Here is a 27826-nt window from a genome sequence, read left to right as displayed (position 1 = left end):
TGTTTAAAGTGGTATCAATGTATACGTGCTCCTAAACGATGTAAGAGGACAGCCACAATTTCGCGATTGCCAATAGCCACCATTTTCTCTTCTGATACTGCCAAGACTTCTCTCTCACATGCACACACAGCCATCTCTCTCTTAAGGCTGCTCTCCCCACTATCTCGCACCTTAAAATTATCTGGCCCCCAGACACTTTTCCATTAAGAACTCCACACCACACAGACGTTTCTCTGTTTTTATTTACCTCACATGAGAACTACAATTTTCTGTTTTGCAGGTACCTCAGGCTGCACTGCAAGTTACACAGCTTCCACACACTAAGAGGGGTGGGGTGGGGGGGGGGGAAGCGGAGGAGAAAGAAACACTTATTACCCTCAGTCATGAATAGGGCTACCCCCAAAAAATATGGCAGCAGCTTTACAATTTTCATGCCAGCATCACCGGGACTCTTAAATCTTTCTCCTTAGTTTCATTATGATGAATGAAACACTCTCTAGGGAAGAACGGGGTGGGGTGTTGGGAGTTGTCTGTTCACAAAAGCAGCCAAGCGCTTTAAGAAGCAACAGATTGGAGCTGGGGAGGCGAGAGAAGGAAGATGAAACACACTAGATGAATTGTAGCCTAGGATGAGAGGACCTGCAAAAAGTTTGTCTTTCCCCCTACACATCAGCTGCCCTTAGTTTTTCTTTATTTTGTTTCTAAATTTAGGTGACTAGTGCTTTCAACCGCAACTGGGGGGGTGGGGTGGGTTGGGGAAAGAGGGGAGCCTCGTCGGAGCCAAAAGCGGGTTTAGTTGACGCGAGGGTTCCTGAAGTTTCTGCCGGCAAAGCGGGACTTGTTCCCCAGCTCCTCTTCAATCCTGAGGGAAAATGGTGGTGGAGGGAGTAAAAAAAAAAAGGGAAAAAAGACAAGCATGAGGAGCAATAATTTCCAGGAGAAAGGATGTGTCCATAATCTGCTTTTTTAAAAGAAAAGATCTGTACTGATCAAGAGTCAAAAGTCTTGTGGCACTTAGGCGACATTCACACCCTATATTTCAAGAACTATGATATTACTTTAAAGCCAGGGGTGCAAGGTGTGGCGCACGAACATCAAATGAATGACAATATTCATCAACTTTGGGAGACCCTGACCCCTCAAATATTTTTGGAGCCTAGGAGTTGGCTTCAGTGTGCTTTACGCTGTGGTGGCTTCCCCCAAAGAATTATGGGAGCTTCAGTTTGCGGAGTTCAGAGTGCTGAGAGTAATTGGGGAAACCCCTGTCCCCCTGACAGAGCTACAATTGCCTGTGAAGAGGGATTGTGTGTTAAACCACTGGAAATTTGTAAATGTGAAGGGACATGGGGATCTCCTGACAACTCTCAGCACCCTAAACAAACTGCAACTCTAACAAGCATGTTGCTAAGATATTCCAGGTGGTGTTTTAATTTGTTTCCTCTCATAACATTTATATACTGCTTAATTGGAAACCACCACCCCAACCCTCTGTAAGTTTACAAAAGGAATAAAACACTCCAATTATCAATAAAAGTATCAATTATCAAAAATCCAGAAAAAACCACAATTAAAACCTTCTTTAAAAACTAGCTGATTAAAAAACCTCCCAACATTCTACATGTCTGAAGAGGCTTCCCTAAGCAAAAATATTTTTAGCAGCCATCAAAAACAATATAGTAAAAAGCCCCTGCCTGGTGTCAACAGGCAGGGAGTTCCGAAGGTGTGGGTGCTGCCACACTAAAAGTTTGATTTCTTCCAAGTTAACACTCCAGTATTCGTTCCGAATTTCATTGTTTCAACCACTGTCAATATTCCTGCAATTTTTTTGTACTTTCTGTTCTGTAAAGCATTTCCGGACATGAAATTCAATTTCATGTGCCCTATATGAACACACAGTCTCCTGTGCAGCGCATGCCATAAAACAGGGCCAACAGATATGATCTACCTCCCTCAACACAAATCAATATACATCTAAATAAGCCCAAATTCCTCAACTTAACCCTTACCTCAGAAGCTGGTTATATTTGGCTAGACGTTCAGACCGACAGGGAGCACCAGTCTTGATCTGTGGAGACAGAAATTAAGCAAGAAACAATAAACATGAAGCATAATAGAATTATTCCTCCCCGCTTCCAATCCTATCCTCCTGCCTACCTAATGAACATACAAGGCAGCAAATGATGACCCCTCCTGCTCCCTTCCAAAACTACAATTCCACGATTTTACAAATGGCGTGTTTTCTGTGGGTTGGGATTTTACATTAAGCTGCCTAGAGTTAACTTATCTCAATACTGTTATGGTGGATACTGCTGGTGTAATTTTTTTAAGTACATAAAATTTGACACAATTTTGTTGAATTTATTCCGTGTATATATTTATGGGTTTTAGCTATCCAAACCCTACCCAAAGTAGACACACTGAAATTAATGGATCTAGGTCAGTCATGCCCTTTAATGTCAATGGGTTTTCTCGGAGTATGGCCAACAAGGGCTACAACATCCAACATTTTAAGCTGCGAGATCTTAATATTCAGCAGTCTAGAAATGGAAATGATTATACTAATACAGTCATACCTCCGGTTACAGATGCTTCAGGTTGTGTTTTTTTGGGCCACAGACCCGCCAAAACCCGGAAGTACCGGAATGGGTTACTTCTGGGTTTCGGCGGTTGCTCATGTGCAGAAGCACTGAATCGCAACCCGTGCATGAACAGACGCGCTGCTGCGGGCTGTGAACGTGCATCCCGCCTGGATCACGTTCGCAACCAGAGCGTCCACGGTACTTAAAACAGACTTCTAAGCCTATGTAAGCCTGCCTTCTCTGCATGCCTAGATGTGTGGCTTCCCCAACTGTTGCTGAACTCCAATAATCCATGACCTTTGGCCAATGCCAGCTGGGACTTCATCCCATCATGTTCCCCTTCCCACCTTGCCCTGCAACTGGGAAGCAAAAGCAGCCACCTCAGCAAGGAAACACTCACCTGTCCAGTGCACAGCCCAACCACCAGGTCAGCAATGAAGGTGTCTTCAGTCTCCCCAGAGCGATGGCTCACCATCACGCCCCAGCCATTGGACTGGGCGAGCTTGCAGCTGCAACAGGAAGACAAGAGATGCTAGAAACTGATTCATTTTACAAGCAGGCTATTGAGACTACATACAAGAGCCAACGGAGTTGCTCCCCTCGCTTGGCACCAGCCATTTCAAGACTGCCCTATGTGCATCTGCACATCTGCCTTTACAAGGGGACTGGGCGAGTTCAGAGAAGACATGGAGCAGAGAGGTAATAGCTTTATACCACTCCAGACTATTAGTCCATCATGTTAAGTATTGTCTACTTAGCAGCAGTTGCCCTTGACCCCCAACTGTTTGCAGATCTGCACATAGTCCCTTTCAGCTAGATCTACTATGTCTTGTGTATGCACAAGTGTTCCAATATCTTATTTCAGAGGGACTTAAGTTGTTTTCCTGGAGGTTCCATTGTGCGTAACAGAACCAGCAAACCAAGCACCTTGTGTTTTCAGTGTTCCTCAATGCTTAGCTTTGGAGCATACAGATCAACTCCTCTTCGGTGATCTTCCCATGTGCCTTCTCCAGAGTGACCCTAGCAGAGCCAATCCTTAGTGGATGATTCACCTTCCTTTGACTCCGATTGGCTCTAATCAGCACAAAGCGTGAGAAGACTCCTCTCCATGGCTAAAAAGCTCCCCGTTTTTTAATGCTGGTGGGGAGGGCTCTGGGACAAACCACTACACCTGCTGAGCAAGCCTGTAAAGCATGGATAGGCAACCTAAGGCCCGTGGGCCAGCTGCGGCCCAATCACTTTCTCAATCTGGCCCGCAGATGGTCCGGGAATCAGCGTGTTTTTACATGAGTAGAATGTGTCCTTTTATTTAAAATGAATCTCTGGGTTATTTGTGGGGCATAGGAATTTGTTCACATATTGTTTTCAAAATATAGTCCGGCCCACCACATGGTCTGAGGGACTGTGGACCGGCCCACGGCTGAAAAAGGTTGCTGACCCCTGCTGTAAAGTATCTGTCCGCTCCTGCTCTCCACTTCCTGCTCAACCGCCATTTCCTCCCCTGCGAAAAGCAAGGGAAAGACTTACGCCTGGAGCGACTCTGTGACAGAGCCAATCTGGTTCACTTTCAGCAGCAGGCAGTTGCAAGACTTCTCTTCCACGGCTTTGGCAATGCGCTTCGGGTTGGTAACCGTCAGGTCATCACCAACAACCTGGATGCCTGCACTGGCGGTGAACTTCTTCCAAGCAGCCCAGTCGTCTTGGTCAAATGGGTCTTCAATGGAAACCACTGGCCATTGGGATGGGGGCAAGAGAAGGACAATGTTACTCAGGCAGGTGGTTTACCAGTTACATACCCAGCAAATGTGTGGCCTTTCCCATGTGCTTGCACAGTCCTCCCTGTCACCGCTCAAGGTGACAATGGTTCTCCACCTACTTGTGCCTCCCACTCTGCCCACCAACAGCGTGTGGCCTTCAGAAGGAATATGGCCCTTGAACTCACATGGGTAATTCTTGACAAAACCCTTATAGAGGTCAGCCAGCTGGTCAGGAGTGATGTATCTGCTGGGATCATCAGGGGACTTGAAGTCCAGGTCGTATTTCCCATCGCGATAGAATTCGGAAGCCGCCACGTCCATCCCAATGACAATCTTGTCAGTGTAGCCAGCCTTGCTGATGGCAGTCTTGAGCAGTTCCAGAGCTGAGGAGGAGGACAGCAACAGAATTGGGGGTTTTTGAACAGAAAGGATCATCACCCAAGGTTTGTATTCAGTTCATTTTATGATCCAAGCGCTGCCTTTTTATCTCGTGCATTGCTTTGAGTAAAGGGTACTAAAAACAAGACATAAAGTTACTTGTTCTGCACATACAGAAAAGAAGACTTTTGAAATCGTAAGCATTTGCTCTACAATGGGAAAGCTCTCTAATAAGGACTTGCTGAGCTAATAATTTGAATTGGAATACAAGAAGGGAAGGTGTGAGGAGGTCTGAGAAATAAGTTAAAAGAAATAAGCAATTGAAACTTTATGTGTTTTTAATTGTTTTTAAGTTTTACATTTTTGTATGTTTGTTATATTTTTTCTTTTTTGTGGTTGTTTATTTTTGTTTTTGTTTCATTATAGAAAATGCTAATAAATATATATTAAAAAAAAATACAATGGGAAAGCTCTCACGAGTCCTTTCTCCACAAGCGTCATCAAAGAAGGGGCCCAATGGCCAGAACACGACACCCAGTTTAGCACATCCAAAACAGGACCTGATGAAAGATCCTTTGGGATTAGAGCAGGGGGTACATTGGCCCTACAGAGCATTTTGCTAGTGGCAAAGCAATCCCAAACTATGGAACTCATTCCCACAGGAGGCGGTGATGGCCACCAACTTTTGATGGCTTGAAGACTGCTCTTGCAGGCTTCAGAAAGACATCTAGTTAGCCACTGTGAGGATAGGATGTTAGACTCAGTGGACCAGTGGCCTGATTCAGCAGGCTCTTATGTTCTTAGGTCTCGGTGAGGTGGGGGAAAGAGAAGTGGGGAATCTTTCCAAAGCCAACTCAAGGTGGTTCCAGTTACACATCTCCCTGCTTGGCAGGGGGTTGGACTCGATGGCCCTTGTGGTCTCTTCCAACTCGATGATTCTATGCTCTCCCCAGCAACAGCAAGTCTATTTCAGACAGGGAAGACCCAGCTACTGAGGCCCTCAGCTGCCAACTTGGCTGGGAGAGGCAGGAAGTGCTACTTGTACCCCCAGAGGAGGCCCACAGCAGCCACCAGAGCCTGTCTTCCTGTACAGTAAATAGCCTGGAGTGACACAGCATGGCCGGGTGGTATTACAAATAAAACGTGTAAGCAGCCATCAGCGAGTTTTCCGCATTGCTCGAAAGCAATTCTCGCCTACCTCCTGGGGGGATTCACGCTGCCTCAGCAGCTGTGTGACACCGGAGAGACAGAGAGAGAAGGGTCACAGAGTTCTGTTCCTCCTGGCTACAGGGAGGTTCATTCAGTGCCAGCTGCCCCCACTGAGTATCAGGCCAAGAAAAGCCCACCTAATCCAGCATCCTGCTCTCAGTGGCCAAACAGATGCCCTGCATTGCAGGGGCTGGACTAGATGGCCCGTAGGTTCCCTTCCAACCCTACAATTCTAGGATTCTATGCTCCAAAAGGAAGACCATGAGGAGGGCATGAGTGTGTCAGCAACTCTCCCCACTTCCATTGGCCCCACCGGGTTCTATTTATTATGAGGGAGAGGAAAAAAATATTTATCTAATTTCTTCGGGCTATGTGTAATTTCAACAACTCTTTCATGCCACCTATTTTGCTTGCCTTTTCTCTAAACAGAAGAAAAGCTTCAATTCTGGAACCTTTCCTTGTCCAGAAAGGTTTTATGCATCTGATCCTTCGCAAAGCAGCTATGCCCAAACGCAGAAATCCAGATGGATTTAACGCTAAAGTGCTTAACACTAGAGTGATCACTGCACATCATGCACTATGAGAAAAGCTTTTCTCTAGCCACTTTCTGAACGCTGTGCATAATTTTACAAACCACTATCATGTCTCCTCTTACTTGTTTTTTCTCCAGATTAAAGGTAAAGGTACCCCTGACCATTAGGTCCAGTCATGACCGACTCTGGGGTTGCGGCGCTCATCTCGCTCTATAGGCCGAGGGAGCCGGCTTTTGTCCGCAGACAGCTTTCGGGTCATGTGGCCAGCATGACTAAGCTGCTTCTGGTGAACCAGAGCAGCGCATGGAAACGCCATTTACCTTCCCGCCACAGCGGTACCTATTTATCTACTTGCACTTTGACGTGCTTTCGAACCGCTAGGTTGGCAGGAGCAGAAACCGAGCAATGGGAGCTCGCCCAGTCACGGGGATTCGAACCGCCGACCTTCTGATAGGCAAGTGCTAGGGTCGGTGGTTTAACCAACAGCGCCACCCGTGTTCCTCCATTTCTCCCGATTAAAAGGCCCCAAATGTTGTGGAACATTTCCTCATAGGGAAAGACACATCTGTAGCCTGCACACTCTCCTTTTCTCTAACCAGTTGTGTGTGGGGCACCTTTGGCCCCTCCAGATGTTTCTGAACTACAATTCTGAACTGGCCAAAGGCCAGGGATGATGAGGGTTGTAGTTCAGCAATATCTGGAGGGACAAAGCTGCCCCACATCTGCTCTAAACCAAAAATGACCCCCCACTCAACCTCCCACCCTAAATGGGATACTGTCTTTCTTACCGCACTGACACCTGCAACCTTGCCTTTTCTGTGAACTAGAAAGCCCCAGGTGTTTTAACCATCCTCCCAAGGAAGGACAGAACTATAGGCTGTCAGCATGGACTCTGCACACCAACTCAATAAGGTAGCGAAGAGCCGATCAATCCATTACCTTCTTTGTTCTCCAAGATGTTGGGTGCAAAGCCACCCTCGTCGCCCACGTTGGTAGCATCTTTCCCATACTTCTCCTTAATGACGTTCTTCAGGTTGTGGTACACCTCGGCGCCAATGCGCATGGCTTCCTTGAAGCTCTCAGCTCCAACAGGGAGGATCATGAACTCCTGCATGGCCAGCTTGTTACCAGCGTGGGAACCGCCATTGATCACATTGAAGGCCTGGAAGGTGGGCAAGACGAAAGGGGGAAAGAAAACCCAAGAGGTTAATGCTCCAGAAATGCAATCAGTCCCAACGGAAGCACCATTTACATTGCTCGTTTATCATCATCATTTTTATTTATTTATTTATATCCTGCTTTTCTCCCAAGATGGGATTCAAGGCGGCTTCCGACTTTTAAAAACATCTGTCAGAGGCTGCCTCAGGTCTCAGCTCACAAAAGACCAACGCCAAGCTCTTCTTATATACAAGGATGTTTATTGCAGTTCATTATTGGTTCCACAACCGAGGCGCGCAGCCCCGCGTCTCTAACGTCAGACATTTGAAGTCCCCTCTGAGTCGGTCCTGCCTCTACACCAACTTAAGAGGCTTGTGCTAGACCACCTCTTCCTGTCTTTCCTTTTCCGCAGGGTCTTTCTGCCCCCCTGGGTTCCTTCCCTCCTGCTCTCTCCTGAAGCGGATTCCTCAGATGCCTGTTCCCCCCTCCTTTGTGCTTTGGGGCTAGGCTCCTCCTCCGGGCTTTCTCCATTTCCGCGCGCCTCCACATTTGAACTTGGCGCGCGTTCGCTACCCCTGACCTTCCTTTTGACACTTACACTACTCCCTGTACTACTCTCCGCCTCTTCCGGCAGGACGTCCTGCCCCGATCTCCTTCCCCTGTCTCTTTCCTGCTCCGCTCCGTGTGTCACACTGGGAACTCCCCTCTCTTCCCTTCGTTCCTGCTGGGAAGCCGGCCCCGATCTCCCACTCCCGCTCGGGGTTTCCCTGCTGCTTCCCTGCTCCTGGCAGGTCCCCCCTGTGACCCCCCTTGTCCTGACTAGGGGCGCCCCCTCCTGAGAATCCTCCGATTCACTTGAGAGACTCATGGAAGATCTCAAGTCATTGTCATCCTCTTCCTCACTGTCCTGGGATTCTTCCTCGTCGCTCTCCGTCTCCTCCCTCACCTGTGCCTCTGTCTCTGAACCCCTGACAACATCATTATAAATTACAAAGTAAAAAAACACAAGCGAGTTAAAAAACCAATAATTAAAATACATCAAACACACATTTAGAACCAGCAATTAAAACATAGTTTGCTTTGACAGCTGCCCAGTGATCAACATCATCTGCACCTTAGTTTTTCATGGGCATGTCTGAACATGAAGGTGCCAGATGGGCAGGGTATAAATAATAAATTATTATATGATGATTATTATCATCATATATTCACACAATACGGGAGCCATCACAGAAATGGCTCCCTCTCAGGTTGCCACCAACTGTGCTTTTGATGTTTACAGTATCATACCACTCATGGCTTTCCCCTATAATTATAATAAATTGTTATTTGTACCCTGCCCTCCCCGGCCAGAGCCAGTCTCAGAGTGGCTAACATCATATAAATACAATATGCATGAAAACAATCAATCAATTAACTAAAAGAATCCAGGGAACTGTGGCTTGCTCAAGGTGCTGAGAGTCGTTTTCCTCCAATCCCCAGAGTGGTTCTATCCCCAACCCCTACTCCCAAGGAACTCTTGGGAATTGTAGCTGGGCAAGAGGAGGAGGGTTTCCCCGAACAATTCTCAGTACCCTTAGGAAACCAGTTCCCTGGATTATTTCAGAGGAAAGCCATCTGGGGCATCTGGTTAGCCACTGTGAGAAAAAGGATGCTGGATTAGATGGCCTGCTCCAGCCGTCAGGTTCTTAAGAGAGCCAGTGTGGTGTAGTGGTTAAGAGCGGTAGTCACGTAATCTGGGGAACCGGGTTCGCGTCTCCGCTCCTCCACATGCAGCTGCTGGGTGACCTTGGGCCAGTCACACTTCTATGAAGTCTCTCAGCCCCACTCACCTCACAGAGTGTTTGTTGTGGGGGAGGAAGGGAAAGGAGATTGTTAGCCGCTTTGAGACTCCTGAAGGGGAGTGAAAGGCGGGATATCAAATCCAAACTCTTCTTCTTCTTCTTCTTCTTAACTAGATGAGAACCACTGAACTCTGAAAATCTAACATGTTTGCTGTTTTCCCACCCTTAATTCACAAAAGCCACTGCCCCTCCGTATGGCTATGTAGGAGCAAGAGAGCTGTTTTGTCTGCACCAGATCTTGCCTCCTTTGCAGAATGGCAACAAAGGAAAACTTACAGGGACTGGCAGAATGACGTCCTGGTTCCCAGCCAGATCAGCAATGTGGCGGTACAAGGGGACCCCCTTCTCAGCAGCCCCAGCCTTGCAGACAGCCAGGGAGACGCCCAGAATTGCATTTGCACCAAACTTGGCTAAGATAGTAAGAAAAAGAGGTTACTTGATTCTCCTGCAAGTTCCAAGATCTCAGAAGCCCACTCCACAGTGACTTGGAGCAGGGCCTTCAGTGTGGCTGCCCCATTCTGTGGAACAGCTTTTCTTTCAAGATACGCCCAGCACCCATGACAGGCACCCACTCTCTGCACTTTCTAGAAACAACTGGAAACATTTTGGTCCAATATGCTTTCCAAGCTGCTGTGTCTACTTGGCATAGTCTTTTATTTTAACCTGCTTTCTGGACTGTTTTTATTGCATTGTATTTTATACATTGCCTTGAACCGCATATGTTGAGGGTGATTTAATAAATGCTATATTATTAAATAAAAATAATTAAAAAACAAAAAGTTAAACAACAACAAAACTACAACACTGCGAGAGAAAATGTATCATTTGTTTACAAAATTTAAAATCAAGTCAATTTGGAACACTGTTTTATTTGAGGTATGCAATTGTGTTTGTTTTCATCCAGGTTTTAGGAAATTTTATTGAATGCTGCTCCTATTTTTTGATCATTGTAATGTAAACCTCTTGCAGATTTTCAATCATAGGAAAGTGCAAATAAACAAACACCTGGCTCAGTCCACTATGTTTTCCTTTCCTTACATTTAGTAGGAGATGGGTGATTATAGTAAAACAATGCAAGAGGAATATTTCCAAACCTAGACTCCTTTCTAGCAAAAGCACTTTCTCTCCAATAAAATGTGCATAGGAGCCCAGTGGAATCATAGGAAACAGCCTTGTGATGCATCAGACCATTAAGTCCATCCATCTCAGCCTTGCCTACCCTGATGGGCAGCAGCTCTCCAGAGTTCCCAGAAAGGGAACATTCCTAGCCCTACCTGGAGATGTTGGCAATTGCACCTGGAGTTCTGCATCAAAGCTCCACCATTGAGCTATGGTTGTTCTCAACTCGGGTGTGGTTAGCTGCAGCATTTATGAAGGAATTGTGACTTCTTTTATTGTGCTATAAATCTTTCAGGCAGCAGAGAGGCTGAGAAGCACCTGAGGAGCACCTCTCAACCTCACTAGCACAACAGTTTACTTGCTCTTGGACCTAACCAAGAGCATTCATGGCTGCAAAATCACAAAGGTATTACACTTGTCCAACCATTCCACTTACACTTGTTCTCTGACCCGTCCATATCCAGCATCAGCTTGTCGATCTTCTCCTGCTCCACAACACTGATGTTCTGCAGGGAAGAGGAGAAGAGGTAAGGCAACCAAAACAATCCACCGGGGGGGGGGGGGAACCTCATGTTTACATCCTGACTTAGTCATAACTAATCTCCCAGCGGACACTTGCCATTGGTCAGGGATAGATGACCCAAACAACACACCAAGGAGAGGCAACCCCTTCACTTCATTTTAGCACACTTCACCTCAATTAAGAACTGAAAACTGCCAACTGAATAGAAAAACAGCCTAGGCAGCTCATGTGCTTTTTTAAAAAAACAGGTTGGTCGGTAATGTCTGCAGATCAAGCTGCTCTTAAAGGACCCAATTAACAAACAGGGCGGCAACACTGAATTAAACCAAGTAAAACCCCTTTTGACTAAACAGATCCACACAGGACATCGGGGAAGACTGGGGTGGGGGCAGAGACGTTAAGCTGCCTTATGGACCACCAACCTGAACACCCCCCAAATTAGCTTGCAAGGAGGGAGAGCTGCAGAATAAATCTGGTGCACTGGGAAACATTCTTAAGGCAGGACTCGGGAACTGCAAGCAGTTTTCCACCCGTAACATTATTTCATGCCGTTTTAGAATTCCCACAGCGCTTTTCAAACATGCTTTCGTGTTCATGCATCCAAAAGGAGGCCATTCGCTGATGACGGTAAGGAGCTTAGTATTATGCTGGCTTTCTCACCCATACAAAGAACGTTAGAGAGACTAGGAATGGCTACACTTGCACTAGAGGGGTTAGTGAAATAAGGAAGGCTCCTACCTTGTTAACCAGTGCAGGGGCAATTGTTTTATTGACGTGCTCAACAGCTTTTGAGACACCTGGAAGGAACAAGCAAATCAATCACTAATCCAATCCACCAAAGGCAAAAGCAGGCATTAGTAGAGGATCACTTGGCATTACAGCCCCAACCACCTAGCCCTCAAGACAAGATATATATTAAAGGGGTGCAGCACACTAGTCCTTTTTTAAAAAAAACAGACAAAATTATGTCACTGAGGGAATAGCCATCGTCTAGGAATGCCTGCCGGAAGGTTAGTCCCATAGACCATGCACAGAGGAGGAGCCTGCCTGGAGTCAGGCCAGGTTGCAAGCACACATCCTTTACCTGAGTACACAGTGCCGGCGCCAGGAATTCGTTAACATATTTAACTGCTCGGGAGACGCCTGGTGGGGACCGAGTGGACGAGGAGGGAAGAGAGAGATGGGAGAAAGGAGAAAGAAGGGAGAGAGAAAGATGAACACCCACAAGAGACCACAAAAGCAGCAGCAGCAGCATGCAAGGGAGGGGGGGGCAGGGATTCACAGCAAAAATGACCAGAGGACCCATAATCAGGAGTGGGGAGCAGGAAAGAGGAAGAGGCTTCAGGTCCATGCAAACCTGACAAAACCAGGAAGGCTTCGTTTAACAGTAGCTCATGTCAGGCATCACCATCCACCTGTGGTCTGCGCCAACTATAGATTAAGCAGCTCAAACCGTAGCCAAAAGAGCAGCAGCCAAAGCATGGCTTACAGATGCTTCCCTGCTTTCTTTTCTTGCCCTTCCAGCTGAAGCTCTGGCTCCATGATGCAAACAGCCTCTGGAGACCGAGCAATGGCTGCAACCACGGGGTCTATGTGCTGGTTCAGACACTGAAATCAATGGACCCCAAAGCTACTCATGGTCATAATTTTCAATGGTTCTACTCTGAATAAAAGTCAGTTGAATGCAACCCAGTAATTTTAAATCAGTACTAGATTTATATATAATTACACCCACAGAATTATTATTTTTTAAATGTAACTTGCTTTTAATGTTTGCTTTTATTGGTGTATTTTTTAATAAATGTCTTGGATTATATTTTGTGAACCACTTGGAAGTGTTTGAGAAAGCGGAATATAACTTTAGTTAAATACACAATAAACAGCAATCCCTCCTGAAGCCTTATGGGCTGTTGTATCAGATGTTAGTCCTGGTCAGAACGGACATATTACGGGCATGAACTTAGGTTCATTTATTTAAATGGATCTACTTTGAGCAAAACGTAGCTGGACACAAACCCATTGCTTTTAAGTACATTTGCCAGCATTCATCCCAGAGGCACAAGGCTGACCACTCTGTGGAAGCCTAGGGACACTGTCTGCATGAGCCAGCAGGTGACATGTTAACGCCCTTTTCAACTTTCTTCCATTTCTCTATTTGTGTATTTTTTAGATTACAAATTCGTTTGGGGACAGGGGCCGGCTTAATTGAAGGCTGTGTTGCACATCAGCCTTGCCCAACCCAGTGCCCTCCAGATATTGCTGGATTTAAGCCACGCCCCTCCTGCACCTGCTACCTTTCCCCACCAAGGACAGGTGAGTGAATGTGGGGGGGGGGCTCCTCCCTCAAAGCCAAGAATGATGGGAACAGCGGTCCAAATAACCTGGAGAGTTTAGGCACAGCTGGCAGCTTAAACTATGTAAGGATTATAAACCAAGCCATTTCAGTCAGAACGTTGACACCTCTTTGCCACATCACCAAAACTATTTTTGCATGCAGGGAGGAAGGCAGCAAAGCTTGAATGGACTAATTTTGCAAGGCCACGGTCCCTTATGCAATGTGCCCTTTGCAGAATCTCGGCCGTAGCTGGGAGACAGAAACCAGGGGCGGGGGGCAAAAAGAGCAGTAGAAGGAGGATCTGTGGAACAGCACCCAGAAGCACCAAGTTGGGAGAGCAAAAGAGAAAAAACAACTAGTGCATTCACCACACCAGGAAAGCTTTACCTTTCCCCAGGAAACGAGTCTTGTCATTGTCGCGCAGTTCCAGGGCTTCATAGATCCCAGTCGAAGCTCCACTTGGAACAGCAGCTCTGAAGAGACCTGGAGAAGAAGGAAAAAACAGTATGGGTCCTGGCAAGCTCTGGGACGACAGAGAAACATTTGCACAGAACCATCTCACAGTGGAGACTGGCAAGGAACATAGAGATGAAAGAGGAAGTGGGGGAAAGCGTCGCTCTGCCAACTTCCTCTTCCAGCTCCACTGTGACCACCTAAAACTGCGATGGGGCAGGACGGCCGCTGGGGTTGGCTCCAGCCTAGTGGGGCCTGAGCTCCTGCCTGATAGCTCAGCAGCGGATTAAAGGCAGGAAGACCTCAAATCACGTGGGTGGAGGCTTTGTAGCTCAGCATTCCTTTCAACCTTTGCAGGCAGGTGGTAGTGTCCCCCTGCCCATGGTGGGAGGGGCATGAAGCAAAGTGGGCGGGGCAAAGGATGCCAGTTTTACCTTTGTACTGTAGGGCTGGCTTCCACACACCCCTTCTCTATTCTCTGTTCAGGCAAGCGAGAGGCATCAAAGCTCAAGGACCTATTTCAGCCACGCAAAAACACTCAGGGAGCGTGAGAAGCAAGGCATGGCTTGGAGACAGTCTCAAGGGTCAGGCAGAGAGGACTGAAGGGCTGCATTTGGGCCTCTGGGGCTGAGATCTCCTGCCCCTGACATAGCTGTGCCTCAAAGGTTGGTTGCCAATTTAATGAACACTCAGATAAAGCTTTTTACAGACGGACAGTGTTCGTTCATTCAGAGCAGGCCAAATTAGTGCACACCTCGAGTCCCTGGGAGAGGGTGGGATTCAAAGGGCCGCTGTGTGTCTCCAGACCTGGCACCTGGCCACCTATTCTGTGCCTTCCTCTAACGCAGGCTGTGCCCACCCAATTATGCGTCCTCTTGTGTCCCTTTATTTACCTTCCCCTTTATTTAGACACAAGACACACACAATGCTTTGTGGCTAGGTCTGGTGTCCCAACAGGAAGCAGCAACTATTTCTCTGTCGCCCTCCAGATGCCTCCTTCCTGTGTAGCCTAATGATAGCTCCTGTTTTGGAAGGATCTCATTTGGAATCCCTGACAGGGCTTGCTTGCAATTCTGCTATAATTGGGGTTGCCCTTTTTTAAAAAGAGAAAAGAAAGAAAAACTCCGCTCCGCCGCTTCTTGCGCTGAGAGGCCTCTGTCGGTTCACATCTCCCTCCCTTTCTCTCTGCTGGCCACTGTGCCTTTTGTTTTTGCTGCTCCAAGGACACTTCCTTTGTGCAAAGCACAAACTGAGCACAGACAATAGCATTTGCAGGCTAGGCAGGGAGGGCGGCCTCCCTCTGGTCAAAATCAAGAGAGGGTCGCCCTAATGAGCCTCCGTTGGGCGGGGAGAGTTGGCATCTCAAGGCTGGAGAGCTCTGGCTTGTAAAAGAGGAAAATGGGCACTTGTCCAGCCAACATGGGGGCTTTATCCCCAAGCAAGCACTAAGAAATGACATCTGCACTAGAAATTTAAAGCAGTCATGGCATCTCCCATAGAATCCTGGAAAGTGGCGTTTGGTAAGGGTGCTGAGAGTTGTTAGGAGACCCCTATTCCCCTCATGAGGGACGTGGGTGGCGCTGTGGGTTAAACCACAGAGCCTAGGACTTGCTGATCAGAAGGTTGGCGGTTCGAATCCCCGCAACGGGATGAGCTCCCGTCATTTCGTCCCAGCTCCTGCCAACCTAGCAGTTTGAAAGCACGTCAAAGTGCAAGTAGATAAATAGGCACCGCTCCGGCGGGAAGGTAAATGGCGTTTCCTTTACCTTTTATTCCCCTCATAGAGCTACAAATCTCAGTGTGTTTTTAAAATCTGTCCTTTTCAGGGAACTCTGGGAACTGTAGCTCTGTTGTGGCTGGTAGCCTTATCCTCTATGAATTTATTTAATCCTCTTTTAAAGCCATCTAAGGAGAGTAGATTTGGGGTCACCAACCATACAACATAAATAGAAAACTGCACACACATTTTACTTTTCCAAGGGATCCGGGAAAAGGTCAGATGCAGAAAAATTAATCTGAGCTTTGAAAAGCACATAGGAGATGAACTGAGGAAGTTGGAAAGTGGCACTCTTCCAAATTAGTTCCATGCGCTTTTCAAGGGAGAAAAAAAAGAAACCACCTTCACATCCTCCTGGACCGGAGGGGCAGTGAATGGGAAGGGAGGGCTCAAAGGCTTTGTGGGCGCCAGGGAAAGACCTCAAGAACACCATGGCACCCACAGCTGCCCTGGATTCACTATGCTAGCTAACACTTGGAGAAGAAAACATTCTCCTAAATTTTAAGGCTCAATGGATGGAGGCAAAAATTCTGGGAAAGCCCCAATTCACACTGCCATCTCACTGCAAAATGGCAAAACAAAAGGCCATCTGCAAGGAGAAAAGTAGCAACTGTGCAAAGGGCTAGGTCTGAACATTTCACCCTTGCTGTGCTCAGTTTCTGCTTGCAGGGAGGTGTGGGAAATGGGAAACCTCAGCTGCAGGCCAAAATGGTACAGCCCTCTACCACATGCCTAGACTCAGCCAATCAGAAAAGAGAACACAAGTTATACCGGCCCCCACTGCACTCAGCCAACCCTACAACCTGGCTCAGAACATTTATCCTTGAGCAGTTTCGAGGGACTATTCTCCCCCCACTTCACACTCACTCAACCGCCCTGCCTTCTCGGTTATCTTCAGTGTATCGGGTTGCCACAGAGGCCACCAAAATGCAAGGCCAGAAGCAACTGGCTGCAGTCCACCAAGGACGGCTACAGTAAGATGTCATCCTACACTCATAGCAGCTGGAAGTTTTATTTTTATCTTCAAGCTTTAAAATGCTGTTTGCTGGGTGGCGGAGATTTTGACACATTCGACTGTCCCGCCCCTCACCCTCCCTCCACACACACCAAGTTTTCCTGTATGGGCTTCAAACTACACCACAAAACCTTGCTGTATAACAGATGGTGGGGGAGAGAATGAAGGGGAAGAATGATCAATGGCTTGACTCAGAAATAAGGCAGCTCCTTATGTTCTCCAGAATCAAACATGAAATGGAGGCGGAGACTTTACCCCCATCCCTCTTCTATGTCCCCTGAATGAACCATGGAGGTCAACCACAAATAATGTGTTCAGAGGAAAACAAGAGGCTCATTTTTCCAGTTTGGTGGCTTCAATAATAATAAAAATAAAATTTTATTTATAGCCCACCCTCCGCAGCCGAAGCTGGGCTCAGAGCGGCTAACAACAGTAAAAGTAACACAGCTTACATAAAATCACAATCAATTAATTGAAATACATTCTAAAATCAATTCATTCTAAAATCAATTCAGAATCAAATTAATGGCAACCATTGGGCTAGAGTTCTATGAGGATTACCAAAGGAGGGGGTCAGACTGTGACTTGGCCAAAGGCCTGGTGGAACAGCTCTGTCTTGCAGGCCCTGCGGAAAGATGTCATGTCCTGCAGGACCCTAGTCTCTTGTGACAGAGCGTTCCACCAAATCGGGGCCACAGCTGAAAAAGCCCTGGGCTCTGGTTGAAGCCAGCCTAACCTCCCCGTGGCCCGGGACCTCCAAGATGTTTTTGTTTGAAGACTGTAAGGTCCTTCATGGGACATACCAATCCAACATTTATCAAGAACAGAAAGTGTATTCTTAAATAATCATACATAAAGGTACATAGGAATCTGCTTTACAGAGTAATGCCCATCGAGCCAGTACCGTCTACACCAGGGTTTCCGCAAACTTGGGTCTCCAGCTGTTTTTGGACTACAGCTCCGATCATCCCTAGTGGTCAGGAATGATGGGGATTGTAGTCCAAAAACAGCTGGAGACCCAAGTTTGGGAAACCCTGGTTCTACACTGACCAGCAGTGGCTCTGAAGTTGTATCCCAGGCCTACCTGGAGATGCAAAGGATTGAACCTGGGACCTTCTGCATGCAAAGCAGGTGTTCTTCCACTGAGCTATCACTCTTCCCTGTAGAGAACCCACTTAGATCAGACCTAAAGTGCCATCTAACCAAGGACCCACTGCTAAGAGGTCTCAAGGGGGATAGCAGCCATTCAGAGTTAGCTTACCTTTGCTGGTGTGCAGGTCTACCTCAACAGTGGGGTTCCCACGGGAGTCAAAGATTTCGCGAGCATGGATCCTGAGAATGGACATTTTGTTTGTCTGAGGAGGAGGAAGAGGGAGAAAACAGTATTTTTAAACTTGAAAAAACCAAATACACAGCACAATGGCCACCAGTGTCCTTGGTGGTCCAAGATTCCCAAGCAACATAGGAAGCTGTCTTATAATAATAATAATAATAATAATAATAATAATAATAATAATAATAATAATAATTTATACCCCGCCCATCTGGCTGGGCTTCCCCAGCCACTCTTACACATAGTTAGACCATTGTTCCACCAAGGGCCACACCGGCACTATTTAAAGCACTATGAGGCCGGCTTAAACAGTTACTAAACATTCTTGAAACAACAAATTTTGGGAGCTGTAGTTTGTTCATGGGTGTTGAGTTGTTAGGAGGTGCCAAAGCTACAGTTTCCGAAATGGTTTGAGAATCAGTCCCTCTCACCCAGGGAACTCTGGGAATTGTAGCGCTGTGAGGGGAATAACTCTCAGCACCCTTAAACTCCCAGAATTCCTCAGGGGAAGCAGTACCATAGTGCTTAAATGTATGGTGTGAATATGACCTAACGCATGTCTATACAAACATTATGTACTATCTCTTAACAGGTAAATAAAAGAATTGATAGGGTTTTTTTTTTAAAAAAAAAAGAGTATGACCTAACGCAAAACTTTCTGCACATGAAAAACTGCGGCCTGCCCCCAAACCAGTGTGGTGTCGCCGTTAAGAATGCTGGACTAACATTCAACTGGGCTATATGGTTGCCTGCCTACTGCCAGTGTTATTATTCATTAGAAGGTAAATTCATTTCAGAGAAGAATGAGAATATGGGAAGACTTGAATTTTGTGGAAACTGGGGGTTTGTTTGTTTTTAATGGAGCATGCAGGTCTGGAATCAGTTGCAGAAGCTGTTCGGGGCAATACAGTCTGTGCATCATCTACACTCCCTCTAAGACTAATGCTCTTTGCATGAGAATTAGGTTGAGGACCATCACTGCAGCCTGTGGCAGTGAGTTCCAGAGTTTAACTATGCGCTGTTGTGAAGAAGTACTTTCTTCCATCTGCCCAGTGTCTCCCCAACATTCAGCTTCACTGGACGACAACACTGGGCTCCAGTAATATGAGCGAGGAGAAAACCATCTCTGTGTTAGATTTCTTCAGGCTGTGTGAGATTTTAAACGCCTCTATCATTTCCTCTCCCACACTCACTCACCTTTTCTCTAAACTGAAAAAATCCCAAGCACTATAATAATCCTTTCATCGTATGGGAGTTGCACCAATCCCTTGATCAGACAGCCTTGATATATTTGATCTTTTGCAAACCAGCTATCCCCCGAGGCAAAAAGCCAGATGGATCCTTGCAAAGTCGGTGTTTAATACTAAGCCGATACTCTCCACTTTCTCTTTTGAAAAGTATCTGGATTTTTTTTTTGCAGGAAGCCTCTTAGATGCAAAAGCTACTGCCTAATAACTTGCCTCGTTTTGGTTTTTTTAAAAGAAGCAGAAGCAGCTAATGCAAAAGGTTATTTAGTCTTTTGCCCAGCAGAGGATACTCACTGCATGCAGAAGCTACTCCTGCTGGAATCCCCTCATCTGTACACCTATTAAAGGGGCAGGAGCCCTAGATTTCCCTTTCCCCCACCTCGCTACTCTTACTGACTACAGAAACTCTGGAAACTGTGAAGAATGAAGGGCCATAGCTCAGTGGTAGCGCATTTGCTTTGTATGTCAAAGAGAACCCTTATCTGAAATCCTAGAGAGGTGCTGCCAACCCGTGTAGACAAAATTCAGCTAGGTGGACCAGTGGGTTGACACAGTATAACGCTGCTCCCTGCGTTTCTAACAGGTAGGAGGCAAGCAGGATTTGGGAAGCATCACAGCTCAAGTAACAGAACATGCAGGAGGGTCCTGGGTTCAAATTCCCAGTATCTCCAAGGGAGGCTGGAAGTGTCTGAAAACCCGGAGAGCCACTGAGCCAGTGGTCTGATTCAGTACAAGGCAGCTTCCTATGGTGTCCTTGCCACACCCAAAGGAAATACTTTTGAGACGAACATACATCAACCTGCACAATTAATACAAGCCACACAAATCAGAGCTCCCCTCCCCCCACTGCCCCAAAGCACACACAACTCTGCCCTTAGCGAGAGGACGAATTGACCAAACAGAGCAGATGGAAATTATTAAGCTCCAATCCATCCTAGCTAACACAGCCAACAACAGCCAGGTATGATAGACGCCAACATCACCTTGAGGGCAGCAGGTTCCCCATTCCTAACTGAGGCCCCTGATAAGTTTCATGGCACATGGTTCAAGCCACATAAAATGGACTCTTCCATTTGTGTCTGAATCTGCGGGTTTGGAAGTGAGCAAGCATCATTTCCTGCCTGCCTCAAGATGTCTAATTCTGCCCTGTGACTCAGCATTTCATGTAACTGAATTAAAAAAAAAAAAAGGAGGAGACTGAGCTCAGGAATGAGGATGGCTCAATGCCTGTCCTTCTCCACCCTATCCATCCACATGTCCCTAGATTCTTTAAGGAAACTAGATTTGACCTCCACACGGTGTGCCCTTTGGAACAAACTATTGACCTTTTTTTGCCAAAGCTGCTGATTAGAATCCAGAGAGGAAGGAAAACTAAGCTTGGGTTTAATTCGTTTTTTAAAAAACCAGATGTTTCAAGGACTTCTTTCCACCTCTTCCTCTCCTCTAATCCCCTACTTTTCATCTGGCTCGCTTCCATGCTTCTCCCGCTACCTGGAACAGCCTTATTAATCCATTCAAGATTCCACCCTGAACTGAGGCCTTTCTTCATGTTTCCACTCCACAAGAGGTCTGGAGGGTGGCAACAGAAGAACGGGCCTAGTCTGTGGTGGCTCCCTGTTTGTGGAATGCTCTCCCTATGGAGGCTTCACCTGGCACCTCCATTACATATTTAAGAGTCTGGCTGGCAAAAAGGTTTCTCTTCAGCCAGAGCTTTGGCTGATTAACATTCTATGGCCTTTTAAATGTGTTTGTGGGAGAGTGGTTATTGGTTTATTTTTTATTATATATTTTGTGTTCCTATTTTGTATTTTTTTGTAGTGAACCGCCCTATGGTCTTCCAGTGAAGTGTGGTATACAAAACTACTACTACTACTACTACTACTATTATTATTATTATTATTATTATTATTATTATTGGAGTTCTCTGTGAGCTAAGCGCTTTTGGAAGCTTCTGTGCAAAGCCTGCAAAGGAGCTTTGGGCAGGGCTGTGTTACTCTTCCATGCTATTATGAAACAGTCACCACTTAGAAGAACTAAGCAGTAAGGAACAGCATCCCCCAAACTCTGCTTTATTCGCATTAGTTTTCAAAATGCAAGGAATGCACCTTTCTGGGAGATATTTAAGAATGGGGAACACGTCATGCTCGGGTATAGGAAGATTTTAAAAACGAAGGTGCCATAGGCAGCTGATGTAAGAATCTAACATTCAATATTTGGGAAAGGAGAGATGAAGGACTGCTGCTTTTGCAAGAGAGGGTCAAAGCAGAGATGAGACTGTGCAACATCCACTATTAATCATTACAGGTTTCGTCATTAGATAACAGAAGAGTCTTGCAGCAATCCTAGGCTGCAATGCTAACCATGTCCACTCAGAGGTAAGTGCAGTTAGGATTGCAGCCTAAGTTCAAGTCCACACAATACATTTAAAGCATATAATTTCCCCCAAAGAATCGTGGGAATTGTAGTTTGTTAAAGGGAACTGTAGCTCTGGTGACTGACCTACAGCTCCCAGGATTCTTTTGAGGGAAGCAATGCACTCCAAAGGCAGTTCTGTCAAGTTCTGCTCAGAGTAGACCCATTTAAATGAAAGGAGCCATGTAGTCATGGCCACCAACTTCAGTGGGTCTACTCTGAGTAGGACGAGCACCAGATACAACCAATGGGGCCTTGTAGTCGACCTCAGGCATGTCTTCCAGACACCACAAAGCTGTTGCACTTGCAGCAAAACCAAGACATCTCTCCCTCTGGAAATGGTTAAATAAGCTTCTTAGAAACTCAAAGGACTGCTCCCAGGAGGAAGACTGCATCAATAACCAATCCCTGCACCAAGGGAAAGTCCATCTGGTGCAATTGATCCATGACGCAGATCCTCCTACTCATTGTAGTTAAGGAGGAAGAGGAGGGGGAGTTAAGTTGGGTGTGAATCATAAGGCTTAAAAAAAAAAAACCTTCCTTCCTTCCTTTGGTTTTTAGCACATGGCTGCAACATTCTGTGTAACCCAGCAACTGCCACCCTCATAAATCCATGCTCAGCTTTGCACGGCGGAATGTGGCATGCAAGGCATGATAGCCTAGAGACATGAAGCCTGCTGCTGCCACACATGTCTCCTAGCCCAGCTGCCTCCTCCCAGTCTTGGAATTCTACAGGATGGTATTTTAGTTACGTTCACATTTTTATGTAACCAGGGAACTTCACAGACAAGGTTACAGAATTTGAGGGCCTCCATTACGTGGCTGGTCCCTAGGAAGGCATCAAAGTTCTAAGAGCAGGAGAAGGAGGAAGTGTTTGGTAGTGTGTTAGGTAAGGCACTCCTTTTTCCTTCCTGCTCAAGAAAGCTTAAAAAATACACACACCAGTGGGCTTCCGAGTGCTCCTTGCAGTGTTTCACATAGGCCTGATTGAGTGAAAGCAAGGCCAGCAAGGTGGATAGGGAGGAGAGAGATAAGGAGCTGATCACAGCATGGTGCACGCTGTAGAATCATGCACTGGCCATACTTCTCTCACCCCCAGACCACGCAAAGCACTGCAGGTAACAAGTTTCCATCCTGGTTTGCCATAAAACTAGCCCCATCTTCAAGTCACTATTACTTTTGGAGGGTGGCGGCTAGTTTTATGGGCCTCTAAAGTACTTAGAGAGGGCTTTCCTAGCTTCCTTTCCTTGGGAGGGTCAATCACGCCAGGATTAACCCTTTGCGGGAGGAAGTAGGAAGGCGAGGAAAAGATACCCAAGATCATCCCTTGCACAGCTACTCTGCCACTTACGCTTCTAGAGGTTGCATGCACACCATACATTTATAGCACCCCCACAATAAATCCCAGCAACCTTAAACTACAGTTCCATAGGGAGGGGGGTGTACTTGAAATGTATGGCCTCTCTTCCACACCCCATTTCCTCTAAAAGGCTGATACAGTTTACCTCTAACCACACACTTTACAGACAGCTGCAGAATCCAGGCCCTTATGGGGCTAGTCCGTAGGAAGGCAGGCACCCACCTCACCCTGGACCTATACGAGCCAGCAACTTTTATCTGATCTTGAAACTGCTTTGATTTCAAGAGAGAGAGATGGGGGGCTGGTTTTAGAGGCCTATAATGGGACTTAACCTGAGGACCCTGGTAACCTTCCTAGTGACATAATATTAGCTTCGGACAATGATTTTTTTTTGGGGGGGGGAATGCCCGAGCTCGGTCCTTTGTTCGCCCTGCTAAAGGAAGTGCTGACTTCACAGTTTGAACGCCCCCCCCCCCCAGTATATTTGCAATGGAGACTCCCTCTCCTTTCCTTTTCTGCAAAGTCTTCCCCGTTGTAACATTTTTGCAAGCGTATCCTTCTTCCCTAAAGCAACAAGCTTTCTCCGTGCTAAGGAAGGAGAGATTTTAGGTTCCCCCCCCCTCCACCACCACTTACCTGTGACTAATCTGGAGCGCTAACAGCACCTGCAAAATAATAATAACAATACTAGCAGTATAGAATAATTTTCCTTACAAAAAAAGAACGACAACAGACGGCTAATTGGAACCAGCACCGCTCTCAGCTCGCGCTCCCGGGCAACTGGGGAAGATCCGCCCGGCTCGCGCTGAACTATAGTCCCGTCCATGCAGATTAGGGGCACCCTTCCCGGCTTCTCATTGGCTGGCCTGGCCCCTTTGCCTCTTCCTGATTTGTCGGGAGGGGCTTCTCGCCAGCTCAGCCTCCTGGCGCGTGCGCTACGTGCCCAAGCGGGCCCTTTTGCTGAGGCTGCTCGCCTCCATAGATGGCTCTTTTCTTTTTTTTTTAAGTGATGGAAAATCCCCATTTTCCTAAGCGAAGAAAAGGGGGGTGTTCTGAAGCAGAACATCCTCGTGGTTCTTCTCCCCGCCCTCCATGCAACAGTTGCAAAGCGGCACAATTCGCCGGTAGCCCTAATAAAAGCTAGGATTTATTATTTTCCCTCTGTCTCCAAAATTTTATGCTACAGAAAGCAAATTTTGTATATACATATATACACATCCAAATTTAAAACCGGATAAATCATTTTTAACATTCAAAATGTAATATACTGAAACCAAACTTTTAAAGACAAAAATGTTAGCTTTTTTTTTTTTAATTACATAAACCACATTTTTGGATATCTGCATCAGTTAGAAAGCAAGGAACTTTATTGAGGTCCAAACTTTGCAACATGCATCCCAACTGTGTAAAGTTTTTGTCTCTCAGCTTAGCTTACCCCACAGGGCTTTTGTGAGGAGAAAAAGGGGGGTGGGAAGCAGGGAAAGAACCTTTGAAAAAATATATATCACTAATTTAATTTTTCAGGTTTCATGCATGTGGGCACAGATGCTCAAGCCTATTAACTGGATTACAAAAGGTGGCCATTATACAAGAACGTCTCCATCAGTCTCAAGTCCTTTCATTGGTTGGTGCAAGTTTATCTGAGCATGTGCAGAGTTCCTTTGTTAAAAAAAGGAACATTCTCTGGATGTGCTCAGAGGCAAGATTTAAACTACCTTAATCATATGTCCCACAACAATAAACAAGATCTGATTAATCTAATGATATACAGTGGTACCTCAGGTTATATACGCTTCAGGTTACATACGTTTCAGGTTACAGACTCCGCTAACCCAGAAATATTACCTCGGGTTAAGAACTTTGCTTCAGGATGAGAACAGAAATCGTGCTCTGGTGGCGTGGCGGCAGTAGGAGGCCCCATTAGCTAAAGTGGTGCTTCAGGTTAAGAACAGTTTCAGGTTAAGAATGGACCTCCGGAACGGATTAAGTACTTAACCCGAGGTACCACTGTACTTATCTCGGTACAATCCTTATACATGCATCATCAGAAATAAGACCGTTCTAGTTAAGACGAGCCCTGCTAGGTCAACTAGAGCCCAACAAATTAGTAATAATTATAATAATTATAATAATAATAATAGGGTGGGGCGGGGCAAATGGCTCTCTGGAATCTCCTCAGGCCTCACTCCCTGTCACAGGCCACAGCTTCTCTGAGTGCTTTTGCCTGGAAGGAAAGCTGGAAAGTGCCTCTTTGATTTCCTGAAAGCAGTATGGAGAGACATAGTGTTGTGGGAACATCGGACTTTTGCATGCTGGCTGGCTGGCATAGGTAAGATATCTTTTGCTGGTGGCCCCACCCTTCTGGCAACATTGTCCACAAGAGAATGCGGCCCTGGAGCTGAATATGGCTCCCCATGCCCTGAACTATGAGAACAATAATAAGAGCCCTGCTGGATGGGGTCAAAGGACCATTGAGTTCAGAATCATGTTTCCCAGGCGCTGTGGTCTAAACCACAGAGCCTAGGGCTTGCCGATCAGAAGGTCAGTGGTTCGAATCCCCATGACGGGGTGAGCTCCCATTGCACGGTCCCAGTTCCTGCCAACCTAGCAGTTTGAAAGCACGTCAAAGTGCAAGTAGATAAATAGGTACCACTCTGGTGGGAAGGTAAACGGCGTTTCCGTGCGCTGCTCTGCTTCGCCAGAAGCGGCTTAGTCATGCTGGCCACATGACCCGGAAAAACTGTCTATGGACAAACGCTGGCTCCCTCGGCCAGTAAAGCGAGATGAGCTCCACAACCCCAGAGTCGTTTGCAACTGAACTGCCAGGGGTCCTTTACCTTTTTTTTACCTTTACCTCCAGCAGACCCTTCACGCAGGGCATGAGAAGCAACAGATTTGATGACTGGGCCAAGGTGAGCTTCATGGCTGAGCAGGGATTTGAACTCTGGTCTCCAGTGTCACAGCCCAACACTCTAACCACTAGGCCACACAAATTGCAGGTGAGATAGTGGGAGAGACTTCCTCTGTAGGCAGCAGTTGCAAACAGGTGGGTTCTGCATGTTTCACAGACATAACTCTGTAACTTATACAGCCCATTCAGAGCACATTTGCATAAATTATCCTAGGAAACCTTACAACCGTGCTGTAGGGTACGCTGCTATGATATGATATTTTATTACTCGCGCACTCGCTCCTTCCCTCCTAATATTGCGATTAAGTACAGAGATGAGGGCGAAGGGACCAGTTGCTTACTTCCTGCCAATTTAGCAGTTTGAAAGCACATCAAAGTGCAAGTAGATAAATAGGTACCACTCTGGTGGGAAGGTAAACGGGAAGCCTGATGTCCTCCAGATATTGTTGGACTACAGCTCCCATCATCCCTGAGCCTTGCCCATGCTGTTTGGGGTCTGATTATATTGAGTATATCCAGCAACATCTGGAGGGCCACAGCTTCCCCATCCCCAAACTAGACAGTCAGCTGCCTTTCCCCCCAACAGAGCTACGCTTCCCAGGGTTCCCGGATTGATCGCTAAAAGCACTTTGAGAATTGTAGCTCTATGAGGGGATTGGGGCCGCCTAACAACTCTCAGCACCCTTAACAAATTACAGATCCCAGAATTCTTTGGGGGAAGTCAAGACTGTTTAAAGTGGAATAAGAATGCTTTAGATGAATAGAGTGAATGAGGCCTTAGGATCATTCAAAATGTTGGTGTTGACCTTTAAAGCCCTAAACAGCCTTGGCCCAGTATACCTGAAGGAGCGTCTCCACCTGCATTGTTCTGCCCGGACGCTGAGGTCCAGCACCGAGGGCCTTGTGGCGGTTCCCTCATTGCGAGAAGCAAAGCTACAGGGAACCAGGCAGAGGGCCTTCTCGGTAGTGGCGCCCGCCCTGTGGAACGCATTCCCATCAGATGTCAAAGAGATAAACAACTACCTTACATTCAGAAGACATCTTAAGGCAGCCCTGTTCAAGGACGTTTTTAATGTATGACATATTAGTGTATTTTTTGTCTTTGTGGAAGCTGCCCAGAGTGGCTGGGAAGGCCCAGCCAGATGGGCGGGGTACAAATAAATAATAATAATAATAATAATAATAATAATAATAATAATAATAATTTGGATCAGAGCTGGAATAGATTTTGGTGGTCCTCTACAAGCTCTACTCAGTACAGGAATTACAATGCACATCGCAACCATCTACACAGCAAATTTTAATTTTTACATGCCTTTTCCCCTCTTCTTCTTCTTATAAGACTTAAGTATTTCTGGATTAGGGCACATTTCACTCAAGAAACCCCTTGCTTATCAAACTTTAAATAAATGCACACAGAGAGTTATTGTCTGAGATGCTGTTTTCCATTAAGGCCTTTTCCGGTGGAGATTATTTATTATTTATTATTATTTATACCCCGCCCATCTGGCTGGGCCTCCCCAGCCACTCTGGGCGGCTTCCATAAAAACCAAAAATACAGTAAAATATCACACGTTAAAAACTTCCCTGAACAGGGCTGCCTTAAGATGTCTTCTGAATGTCAGGTAGTTGTTTATCGCTTTGACATCTGCTGGAAGGGCGTTCCACAGGGCGGGCGCCACTGCCGAGAAGGCCCTCTGCCTGGTTCCCTGTAGCTTTGCTTCTCGCAATGAGGGAACCGCCAGAAGGCCCTCGGCGCTGGACCTCAGCGTCCGGGCAGAATGATGGGGGTGGAGATGCTCCTTCAGGTATACTGGACCGAGGCCGTTTAGGGCTTTAAAGGTCAACACCAGCACTTTGAATTGTGCTCGGCAACGTACTGT

General features: G+C 46.5%; 1 protein-coding gene and 1 long non-coding RNA gene across 5 annotated transcripts in view; one reads left to right on the top strand and one right to left on the bottom strand.

Annotated features, from left to right (window-relative positions):
• LOC310711460 overlaps positions 1 to 27826 on the top strand; it is a 201190-nt gene that overhangs the window by 121328 nt on the left and 52036 nt on the right. The window lies entirely within an intron of this gene.
• Positions 225 to 23893, bottom strand: ENO1 (enolase 1). Of its 4 annotated transcripts, none has more exons than XM_083513137.1 (12): positions 23747 to 23893; positions 17942 to 18035; positions 13823 to 13918; positions 12185 to 12243; positions 11014 to 11083; positions 9735 to 9868; positions 7396 to 7618; positions 4522 to 4719; positions 4107 to 4308; positions 2980 to 3088; positions 2007 to 2065; positions 225 to 862 (listed from the first exon to the last, which is right to left on the bottom strand). In XM_083513137.1, the coding sequence occupies exons 2-12, from the start codon at positions 18024 to 18026 to the stop codon at positions 793 to 795; spliced, it is 1305 nt and encodes a 434-aa protein (XP_083369263.1). In that variant the 5' UTR covers positions 18027 to 18035; positions 23747 to 23893; the 3' UTR covers positions 225 to 792. The 4 variants fall into 4 exon arrangements, with proteins under 4 accessions (XP_083369263.1, XP_083369261.1, XP_083369260.1 ...); XM_083513135.1 differs by lacking the exon at positions 12185 to 12243 and adding an exon at positions 11839 to 11897 and having other exon boundaries at positions 23747 to 23892; XM_083513134.1 differs by lacking the exon at positions 12185 to 12243 and adding an exon at positions 11839 to 11897 and having other exon boundaries at positions 23669 to 23855.

Source organism: Podarcis liolepis (genome assembly GCF_965112155.1).
Source record: "Podarcis liolepis genome assembly, chromosome: 7".
Lineage (NCBI taxonomy): Eukaryota > Metazoa > Chordata > Lepidosauria > Squamata > Lacertidae > Podarcis > Podarcis liolepis.
This window is presented reverse-complemented; position numbering and strand designations above follow the sequence as displayed.

Coding starts and splice junctions, on each gene's coding strand:
- ENO1 (XM_083513137.1), bottom strand. CDS start 18,026: ATGTCCATTCTCAGGATCCATGCTCGCGAAATCTTTGACTCCCGTGGG. Junction 11,084..12,184: donor CGCCGGCACTGTGTACTCAG/GTAAAGGATGTG, acceptor TCTTCCCTGCAG/AACATCAGTGTTGTGGAGCA. Junction 863..2,006: donor AAATATAACCAGCTTCTGAG/GTAAGGGTTAAG, acceptor ATTTTCCCTCAG/GATTGAAGAGGAGCTGGGGA.